Here is an 11,300-nt window from a genome sequence, read left to right on the forward strand (position 1 = left end):
GGAGGTGGTGGATTCACCATCCCTGGAGGTTTTTAGGATGAGACTGAATGTGGCACTTAGTGCCATGGTCTAGTAACCATGGTAGGGCTGGACTCAATGACCTTGGAGGTTTTTTCCAACCCAGTTGATTCTATGATTCTAAGACAGGGGATGCATTTGCAATGTCATTGTGACCCTGGTGGCTCTCCCTGAAGACACTCTTTGGACAGATCTTTCTTCCACCTCTTTGGTGCAAATGTTTCCATAGCCCTAAAAAGAGCCTGAGGTTCTTCGATCCTCCTTTCCTACTACAGACAGGAAAGAAGAACCATCTACAGAGACCCTCATCCTATTTGGGAGCCTTGTGTCCCCAGTGCCTGCTGAGCTGGGTGCCTTTGGTGGGCACCTAAAACATCCTGTTGATCCAGCCCACATCCACAGACTGGAATCCCAAGGAAATTTGCCAAAATAAGGAAAGGAAAAGGAGAAGTCCCATTCAGCTGGCTGGTGCACATCCTTCCTAGTGTCCACCAGCCCCCAGCTCTCTCCAGCCCCCAAAGCCTCCAGTGCTGGAGTCCCAAGGCCAGTCCTTGGGAGCTATTCCCCTGGCAAACACAACTTTCCTGCTTTTTGCAGAAAAAAAAATGAGCCTCCTCCAAGCTCACCTGTCCTGGGAAGAGCCGAATCAACCTCCACAGCAGCAGCTGTGGCCATCCCGTGTCCTGACCACCTCTGCCCATGGGCAGGGGAGTGTGACTCCACCCTGTGCTGATCCCTTACCCTCTGGTTTCTCTCTTGCTGGCTCAGGGCTTTACACCCCCAGCATCCACAGCTGCCTTCGCAATTACTTATCGATCCCTTGTCAGGATGTTTTCTTTGCTGATGGAGCGCTGAAGCATGTGCAGCCAGAGAGAGAAAAGACATTCAAAACGAAGGAGCAAAGGTGTGAGGAGGATGAGCAGCTCTTGCACATATGTGATTGCAGCAACAAACAGCCTCAGCAAAATCTGCTCCAAAATTCAGCATCCTGCAGAGACGACCGGGATCTCCTTCCCATTGCCCTGCTCCAATAACCTGCCTGCTGAGCCTGAAAACCACTCTCTGGGCTGGCTTGGGGCCACTGCCAGTTGTCTCTCCATCCACTGTACATAGCTGTCCCTGCATGGGGTCAGGCAGATCCACAGCCCAGAGCTAAATCAGTGGACAGCTGGGCCGAAGCTTCCCATTTCCAGCATCCCAGGCCTTTACAGCCTGTGTTTGAGCTGTTCTTCTCCCCTGGGCATCCCTCTCCCCATTTTTCTGCTCCTCTTGCCCTTTTTCTTGGCGTGTCCCTGCCTCAATCCACTGCAGCACTGGGGACACATTTTGGGTGGCAGAGCCCCTTTCCCTGAGGAAATGCCTTTGCAGGGCAGTCCCGCGGGCCAGGCATGGCTGGGATCTGGTGCCAGCCTGGTGGTGTCAGTGCCGGAAGGGGATTTGCATCTTCAATACTTCTTCATGCTCTTTTACAGCCTCAGAGCAACTGCCAGAGCGGATCAGGTTGCACACACCTATTCCAGGCTCCTGCCACGGAGCAGCTGAAAGCAGATACTTCAGGAGGCTGGGTGAGAGCTCCTGGCTGCAGAGCTGTGCCTCCCTGTGGGCGAGGGGACTGGTGACCCCACAGCCAGGGACTGGTGAGGCTGGGGGTGAGCTCCTCTCTGGCTGACCTGCCGTGGGTCACTGTCTTGCACAACTTGCTCGTGTGTTCCCACCACCCTGAGGGGTCTCTGTCAGCTCCTGCCTGTTTCTTCCTTATTCTTACACCCTCCTGTACTGTTTCTGGAGGATTTGGGGCCGAGCCAGGCCACAGGGCAGCCCTTTGCCCCGTGGCAGTGTTTTCTTGCCCTTCATTAGCAGCCCATCCATTGATGAAGGTCCAGGAGAAGTGTGGCAGAAGTTCTCCATCACATAGGCCAGCACTGCCTCCAGCCATCACAGCTGCCAGCCCCGTGCCCACCAGCCAGCCCTGGCAGCACTCAGGGCTTACTTTAGGCTCTTCCTCTTTGGTTTCTTCCTACCCACGTGAATCAGAGTGATCCCAGGAGGGAAATCATCCCCTGTGCCTGGTGCTCCCACCCATCCCTGGGCACAGGGGAGAAGGGCAACTACTGCCAGTGCCTGTACTCTAGTGTCTGTGTGGAAAAAGAGGAGGAGGAGGGAGAGGCAAAGCAAAAGGACCACAAATGCATGCTGGACACAAGGGGAATGATGGAGCGAGGAGGAAATGGGCACGAACGTGTTTGGCAAATTAAAGCTGCTCCCTTTGTTCTGCTGCTTTGCAGATAGCTACAGGAACACAGTGCAGAGCCCGGGGTCTGGATAAGAAACTCTTTTAGCAGCAGGAAAGGTTGTTAAATATTTATTTGTAAACCTGGAGTCTTTATCTCTAAAACGTAGTCAAGTTCAATAAAATTTGATTTAGCTGGAGCAGCTTAGAGGAGACACGAGCACGGACTCAGAGCCATGTCTCGTGGGCTTTGTACAGAGCCCTCAGGGCAGAGATGGGGTGAGCCCGTGGCTGGACCTGCACCCACCCCACAGCATGGGCAGGGTGCCCTGTGCTGTCGGGTCTGGCTGTGCAGAACTGGGAGCACTGGGCTGGCTCCTGCAGGGACAGGTGGGATGGGAATCTGAGCCCCCAGAGCACCCCCAAACCCTTGCTGGGATGTGGCTCTTTGTCCTAAATTGCCTGTTGTCTCTGAATGCTCTCAGCAGCATCTGGTTCAAGGGTGAACATCTCTGCACAGTAATTTATGGCTGCCAGGTGTGGTTCGAGCTGACTCGGGGATTTTTGCTGTGCTGTGGGCGCAGCAGATCGCTCAGTGCCAGGAGCACCAGGCTGACCAGCCTGGCTCAGTGGGCAGTGAGGAGGGCAGGGCCCAGGGACAGCAGTGGTGGTGGCAGGCACAGCCAGGTGACTCCCACCCTCGGGCAGCCTCAGAGCACACCTGGGGCAGACCCTGGGCACACTCCTGGGTCATCACCCAGGGTTTGGTGTTCCCAGGGCTGTTCCTCCGGCACCAGGAAAATCTGTGCCTGGCACAGCAGAGTGAACCCCACGCACGTCAGCACTCCAGCCCAGCCCCAGGCTGCATTTCCAGGCACAGGCCTAGAATAGCATCTTTGCCCCAGTGCTGAGCTCAGCCCGAGACACTCCACAGGTCCTGCTGCCAAGTCCAGCAGCTTCCCCAGGGAAGGGACTGTGCTCTGGAGCCCTCAGCCCCAGGGGCAGGTGGGGAGGGCAGGGGTCAGTGGCTGCTGTGGCTCTGAGTATGAGTTTTGCTTCGGTTCGTGCTGGTTTGCTCATTGCCTAAAGGCAGTGAGTCTGGCAGCTGCTGCTTTTTTTATCGGTTCTTTTTTGTGTGTGTGAGGAAGGAGAGCCATGCTCATGCCACAGGGCTGGGCTGTGGCCTGGTCCTGCCTGGCAGCTCATGCTGGGGCCATGGTAGGGTACGTGGGCATGTTTCAGGGCTCTCCACAGAGTAAACCTGGAGGGCTTCAGTCTGGGGAAGCCCTTCCTGAGGTGGCAATTAGGAGAGGTGGCCACTGCATCCTCCCCTGGGGACACCAGGCTCTCTCCCAGCTGGCACCCACAGCCCACGCAGGGCAGGTAAAGTCACAGGTGGGTTGTTGACCCATAGCTCGCACAAAAATCACACCTGACATCATTTTCAGAAGGGCATCTCTTAATATCCACCTCACCTTGAGGCACAACTGCTCCTCTCAGAACCAGGCAGAGGCGAATGGGAAGCTGAAGTGATTTAAAGCTCATCTTAGCTCAGAATTTTTCAGCTTATTTATTGTCTTTCTCCCAAAGCTCTTCTGTGACTCTGGCTATTAAGATTACGGATGTTTTTGTCAGGGATTGCATTTATCACGGATTTAAATTTAGCTGGGAACTAATAACATGTGAGGTGTGTCTAGACTTTAATTCCATGCAAGTGAGCTGCTCTCCTCGGAAACACGGCGCAGATTCTGCTTCATTCATCTGGTGCCTCTTGGCTTACGTTTTACACATCGACACAACTCTCCAAGGCTGGAGAGGGGACAACAGCACCAGGCCAGAGGTGGTGGAGGTGCAATCCCCTTCCCACTGCTGGAGAGGCAGGATTGTGCCCGAGGGAGCTGTGGCAGGATTTGGCTCTCCCTGCCCGCGGGGACCAGCGCACGCACGGGCAGAGCAGAGGGTTCAGCCAAATAAGGCCAGCGCCTGGCACTAACGAGCTGAGTGTTTTCAGCCCTGCTGTAATTAAGCCCCTCAGACTATATTTTGTTTTGCATGGTGTATTTTGCTGTCTTTGATGGCTTGCTCAGCACGGCTGCAAGGAGTGGGAATTGGTTTCTGCGAAACACGGGCCGAGGGAGGCTGTGAGTGAGCTGGCACACGCTGACAAGCGTCTGGTGGGAGAGCAGTGCCCCAGGAGCCTCCTGGCCACGGGGATGGGTGGCATGTGGGGCCCTGGCAGCTCTGCCCCAGCCCAGGCTGCAGCACGAGCCTGGGGAGCAATGCCACGTGCAGCCCTTAGCCTGAGAGCTGCAGCTCAGGTGCCACCCCGGCCCAGGCACCGGCCCCAGCCGCATCGCGACGGTAGCAGCAGCTCTGCCCGTGTCTGTACAGCTGCCCAGCACCAGGGAGGTGATGACATGGGAGATGATGGATTGTAAATACCCAGCAAATGGCTCTTTGCAGCCTGGCCCAGGCCCAGGCAATCCCACTGGAAATGTTTCCACCGGACTGGGACGTGCTGGCCCGGAGCTGGCAGGAGGGAGCTGGGGAACTCTGTGGGATCAGCTCCCATCTCTGCACCCCTTTGTTTCAGGGGTTCCCTGCTCAGGGTGGTCCCTGACAAGTATCCCCACTGCAGAGGGAGCTGGGAGAGAGGATAGAGAGGGAACTGGAATAAAACCACAGAGGGAGTCTGTGAGGACTCCAGGGCCTCCCATCCCACTGCTGGCTGTGCCAAGCCTGGTGGTTTCCACGATGGTGCCTGTGGACATTTTTATGGCCAGTCCATCATTTTCCATCTTTGCATCTTGCAAAGAGATTTTTGAATAATTTTTTGGGAACAAAAGTTATGCTTGGGTCATATATCTGTACGAGATGATGAATACGAGCGGCCGCAATGGCAGGAAGGCAGCGAACGCCTCCCAGCCCCATAAATAGTGCTGGAGCAGGGAAAGTAATGTACAGGATATACAGTGATGGATACAAACGGAGCCAATGGAAGTAATGGATTGGGTGTGTTCGGCGAGAGCCATAAATAGCATTAGTGTGAGCACTGCAGAGAGCAACATAACAATAGATGGAAACACAGGCCGGAGTAGCCGTAGATCTAATATGCAATATTAATATGATTTGATTCCTCCTAACAGCTCAAACAAGGAAATAAATGCAACAGAGGCAGCGTTGGCAGTGGGCTGGGATGGCTCAGGGCTGGGGTATAACACTCAGTGGTGCTCAGAGCCTGGGGGAGCAAGGGGGACAGGGCTGGTTCCCTCGGAGCTGTCAGCATTGCTGACCCCAGGTGGGGTTCCCCCAGACGCTCGATCCCGTGCTCAGCTCCTCTGCATTTGCAAAGCAGCCTTTATATTCAGGCTCCATCTACAGGGAACGGAATAATTTCAAGAGCTTAAAATAGGATGTAGATAGATGTGTTTCGTATTAAATTTTTTTTTTTTTAAGGAGCTGAGGAAGCTGTCTGACACAGATTCCTCAAGGCTTTCCACTCAAAAGTCTGTGCACGTTCAATCATCAAGTGGAAAGTCGAGGGGGTGGGGAGCAGAGATGGTCCTGTAGCCAAAGGGCTGGATTTCAGCTGGAAAATTAGAACCTCTGCTCTGCATCAGCAGCGCCTTTCGCCTTAATGTCTTCCCTGCCAGGACAGTGGAGCTTTTGCCACGGCCGTGCCCGCGGTTGGCTCACCCCACCTCGCTCTTTGTGTCCCCTCTGTGCCTGCAGGTGAGCGATAGGATGGTCGCTGGGGAGGTGACTATGCGCAGCCCAATCCTGGCCTGCTGGCAGCCGATCCTCCTGCTGATGTTGGGCTCCATCCTGTCCGGCTCGGCCACGGGCTGCCCGCCGCGCTGCGAGTGCTCCGCGCAGGAACGCGCCGTGCTCTGCCACCGCAAGCGCTTCATGGTCGTGCCGGAGGGCATCCCCACCGAGACCAAGCTGCTGGACTTGGGCAAGAACCGCATCAAGACGCTCAACCAGGACGAATTTGCCAACTATCCTCACCTGGAGGAGCTTGAGCTAAATGAGAACATTATCAGTGCCATTGAACCTGGGGCTTTCAACAACCTCTTCAACCTCAGGACGCTGGGGCTCAGGAGTAACAGACTCAAGCTGATCCCCTTGGGGGTGTTTACTGGACTCAGCAACCTTACCAAGCTAGACATTAGTGAGAACAAAATTGTGATCCTCCTAGACTACATGTTCCAGGACTTGTACAACCTCAAGTCTTTGGAGGTGGGGGACAATGACCTTGTCTACATCTCCCACCGGGCCTTCAGTGGCCTCAACAGCCTGGAGCAGCTGACCCTGGAGAAATGCAACCTGACCTCCATCCCCACGGAGGCCCTGTCTCACCTTCACGGCCTGATTGTGCTGCGGCTGCGCCACCTGAACATCAACACCATCCGGGATTACTCATTCAAGAGGCTGTACCGGCTCAAGGTCCTCGAGATCTCACACTGGCCCTACCTGGACACCATGACATCCAACTGCCTCTACGGGTTGAACCTGACCTCCTTGTCCATCACCCACTGCAACCTGACGTCCATCCCGTACGTGTCGGTGAGGCACTTGGTTTACCTCCGGTTCCTGAACCTGTCCTACAACCCCATCGTCACCATCGAGGGCTCCATGCTCCACGACCTGCTCAGGCTCCAGGAGATCCAGCTGGTGGGAGGGCAGCTCACCACGGTCGAGCCCTTCGCCTTCCGTGGCCTCAATTACCTGCGCATCCTGAACGTGTCAGGGAACCTGCTGACCACCCTGGAGGAGTCGGCCTTCCACTCGGTGGGCAACCTGGAGACTCTCATCCTCGACAACAACCCCTTGGCCTGCGACTGTCGGCTGCTCTGGGTGTTCCGCCGGCGATGGAGGTTGAACTTCAACAAGCAGCAGCCAACGTGCTCCACGCCCGAGTTCGTCCAGGGCAAGGAGTTCAAAGACTTCCCCGACGTCCTCCTGCCCAACTACTTCACCTGCCGCCGAGCGCGGATACGGGACCGCAAACCTCAGCAGATCTTCGTGGACGAAGGCCACACAGTCCACTTTGTGTGCCGGGCAGATGGGGACCCACCACCCATCATCATGTGGCTGTCGCCGCGGAAGCACCTCATCTCCACCAAAACCAACGGGCGGCTCACTGTCTTCCCTGACGGCACTCTGGAGGTGCGCTACGCCCAGATCCAGGACAACGGCACCTACCTATGCATCGCCAGCAACGCGGGTGGCAACGACACCATGCTGGCACACCTGCACGTGCGCAGCTACTCCCCGGACTGGCCCCACCAGCCCAACAAGACCTTCGCGTTCATCTCCAACCAGCCCAACGAGAGCGATGCCAACAGCACGCGCGCCACCGTGCCTTTCCCCTTCGACATCAAGACTCTCATCATCGCCACCACCATGGGCTTCATCTCCTTCCTGGGCGTCGTGCTCTTCTGTCTGGTGCTCCTCTTCCTGTGGAGCCGGGGGAAAGGCAACACCAAGCACAACATCGAAATCGAGTACGTGCCGCGCAAGTCCGACGCGGGCATCAGCTCGGCCGACGCGCCGCGCAAGTTCAACATGAAAATGATTTAACCAGGCAACAATTTGCAAATAATAATGGTGTTGTTTTGTTTGTTTTTTTTTTAAAAAAAAAGAACAAATGAACGAATAAAAAATAATTAACAAACGTTGCTACAAACATACCGACCTCTCTCCTTCCACCATATCCCGTGTCCCCGTCTGAACCCACTGCGCCCGCACTGTCACCACCTCTTTCTCCTCCTCTTCTTCTTTATACCAGGAAAACATCCAGCTGATGTCTTCAGGACTCCTGTGTTTGTAAGGACTTTGTCTGATGGACTCTGGTGTCAGATATAACTCTGAGAGGGGAAAAAAGCAAACAACAGAGGGGGGGAAAAAAGAAAAAAAGAAAAAAAAGAAATAAAATCAATAAAAAGTTACGAACTTTCTTCTGTAACTTTGATTTCAATAATTATGGATTTTTATGAAAACTTGAAATAATAAAAAAACCCTATTTCCTATAGATAGTTGGAATGCAAAATCTTGACTTCTTGATCTGTCCAGTCCTGTACCTGGCAAGCACTTGTTTTCTCACTGCAGAGGCACTTCCCAGAGGCCTCTCCAAGAGCAGCCCCAGGCCAGGGTGAGTCTCAGACCCACACCAAAGGCACCTCCCACAGTGTCCTGGGCATTGCAGGGCACCAAGAGGAGTTGGATTTATTTTTTTTACCCAAGCACCGGCTGCAGTCTCTGCACAGCAGTCCCTGTGGGCAGGGATGCAGCAGCTCCATGGGCAGCACAAACAGGCAGTGCCCTGCCCACCCCCAGCTCCTGGTACCCCATGGCTGGAGCAGCTCCAGTGTTGCTCCTCACCTGCCTGAAATTCCTTCTGACAATGGCTGGTTGGGCCTGACTGCTGGCAGGGACTTCAGTACCCACAGGCACATCCAAGGGAATGCAGCTTGCAGGAGACCTTGTCTGAAAAAGAATAAAGTTGGTTAGGTTTATAAACATACACACACACACTCTCTCCCTGTCATCTTGATGTCTGGTCACCAGCAGCAACCTGTCTTAGCTCAGCTCTGGGACTTGGGATCAGGTGGTCTGTAAGGTCTGTGTTCTCTCATAGAACCATAGAACAGGTTGGGTTAAAAGGGACCTTAAAGATCATCTCATCTCCATGAGGGAAAGGGAAGGGATAGGGGTTAAATTTGCCATGGGGCTTCCACAATTGGAAACACAGAATATTCCTGCAAATGGTAAAATGGGCACCTCAGTGAATCAGCAGGTGCTTTCCATTCTCCCTGGCTGCCACCAGGAGGGTGGCACCACTGCCCAGCAGCCTCCTGGGCTGCCCAGCCTCGGTGGCATCTCCCAGGCAGATGAACTGAGGTCTGCATGCTTGATTTGTAAAGCACCTAAGGAGTCTTCAGGGATCAGAGTCACTACAAGATGACAGAATACAAGCGACAGGAACCTGGAGCACCAACAGGGAGAAGAATGGATTTGCTTTTCTTCCAGCAATGTGACAATCTAGAAGAACCAACCTGAAGCATCTGTGCTGCTGGGGAGGAGGGAATTTTTGCTGGTTTCAGCTTTCTGTTCATCTTCAAACAAAACATCCTGTGCTTCTTTTTCCACAGCAGGTTTCAGAAGCTTTGATTTGTTCCTTTCTCATCTCTAACCCATCTTTCCCTTATAACTTTGAAACCAAAACATTTTTTTAAAAGCCTTTTGCTTTTGTTTTGCTTTTTAAAAAGAGCCAAAGCAAAATGCTCTAAGAGCTTCCCCTCCCACCAGTGTTTAACCAACATTTCCAGTGAGCTAAACACAAAACCACCAACAGCAGCACACAAACCTGGGGATGAAGCTGAAGGCACACACGCTCCAGGGACTGCAGATCCTGCTCCAGGGGCTGGGAGCAGCACTCCCCTGGGAGAGGCAGGGATGCATGGAGACATCAGCCCTTGGAGGATGATTCCAAGCCAAGTGCAGCTGAGCAAGCACAGAAACCTCTGTCCTGGTTGCCAGGACTGACAGGAACTCAGCCAGGGGTTCAAGACAGCAGAACAGGAGGTTCTCCATGATCCTGGACAACTACTACCACTGGCCATCCAAAAGAGCTGCTTAATTGGCTCCAAGTGATCCTATTTAGTGCAGTAATGAAAAGAGTTAATTCAACACATACAGATTACAAAACAATACCAATAACCACATCCAGCGAGGAATTTTCAGCATACTGCAGGGCCCCAGCAAGCAAAGGGGGACCCAAATCTGTCACCCATGATCCTGGACAACTACTACCACTGGCCATCCAAAAGAGCTGCTTAATTGGCTCCAAGTGATCCTATTTAGTGCAGTAATGAAAAGAGTTAATTCAACACATACAGATTACAAAACAATACCAATAACCACATCCAGCGAGGAATTTTCAGCATACTGCAGGGCCCCAGCAAGCAAAGGGGGACCCAAATCTGTCACTGTTCAAAAGAAGCTTCAAAAAGATAAGGAGAGAGAAAACTTTAACATCTCAGGGTTTTCCCCAGCACCAGCACCTCTGCTGCCCTAAACCCTCCCAGGGGAGGCCACACTGCAGCTCAAATCCCTCGTTAGTGAGTGTTCCCATGCTCTGTGGCACTGCTGCTGCCACACACTTTGTTACCCACACTGATTTTTTAATCTTCGATGCTTTGTGAACTGGGTAATGTATTTTTTTTTCCAGTCACCATGTGATTGAAGCAGATGGATGGAGCAGAAGAAAAGCATCTTGGAGTGGCCAGCAACTCACCTCAGCCATTTTCATGGCTGGTAAAGATGAGAAAAGAAAAACAAATCCAAAGAATAAACTCTTTCTCTCCCTTGCTGAAATTTACAGCCTCTTTCTATTGCAGTTTAATCAGGGGTGAGAGAGCAGGGGCTGGGTTCCAGCACTGCTCTTCAGGGAGCCATGGGCTGTGTCAGAGCCAGACAGCACTTTGCACTTGTTCTTTTGAATATAGATAAATACAAAGCACTTCGTAAAACGGATCAAAAGAGGTAGCAGGAAACAAAAAACAGGAAGAGATATTCCTCTGGCATGGAGGGCAAACAATGCCTTACCTCCTCTGGTTCCCAGACTGGGAGCCCCATGGGGATCTCCATGACAGCCAGTGTGTGTGTGGACACAGTATGGAGCAGGACGAGGGGTTGGTCAGCAGTTCCAGCCTGGGAACATCACCCATCCCAGGCCCTTCCCTCCCCTCCAGCTCCACATGTCCCTCACTGCCATGGCCCATGGCAGGCAGGAGTCAGCTCTCCCCTCTGCCTCCGAGGCAGGAGCAGAGTTATGAGCACCCCGTGGGGGACACATGTACACCCACCAACTCCCTGACTCTCCCCACCAATCCCTGTGCCCACTCAGCTCCTCTCCCTGGATCACCAGAGGCACAGACAGCAGCTCGTCAGACCAGGTTTGATACTTTGCTTATGTAGGGGTGAGTGTGACCAGAGGAGAGGGGTTGGACTGGCCCTTTAACTCCCTGTGCCCCCCCAGTTCTCT

At 53.5% G+C, this 11,300-nt stretch overlaps 1 protein-coding gene across 1 annotated transcript; it reads left to right on the plus strand.

Annotated features, from left to right (window-relative positions):
- Positions 1-5,640: 5,640 nt before the first annotated feature.
- Positions 5,641-8,303, plus strand: LINGO1 (leucine rich repeat and Ig domain containing 1). The gene has a single exon (XM_009079409.1). The coding sequence runs from the start codon at positions 5,993-5,995 to the stop codon at positions 7,832-7,834; it is 1,842 nt and encodes a 613-aa protein (XP_009077657.1). The 5' UTR covers positions 5,641-5,992; the 3' UTR covers positions 7,835-8,303.
- The last annotated feature ends 2,997 nt before the right edge of the window (positions 8,304-11,300 follow it).

The sequence above is a fragment of the Acanthisitta chloris genome, unplaced genomic scaffold (genome assembly GCF_000695815.1).
Source record: "Acanthisitta chloris isolate BGI_N310 unplaced genomic scaffold, ASM69581v1 scaffold23257, whole genome shotgun sequence".
In the NCBI taxonomy this organism is placed as follows: domain Eukaryota; kingdom Metazoa; phylum Chordata; class Aves; order Passeriformes; family Acanthisittidae; genus Acanthisitta; species Acanthisitta chloris.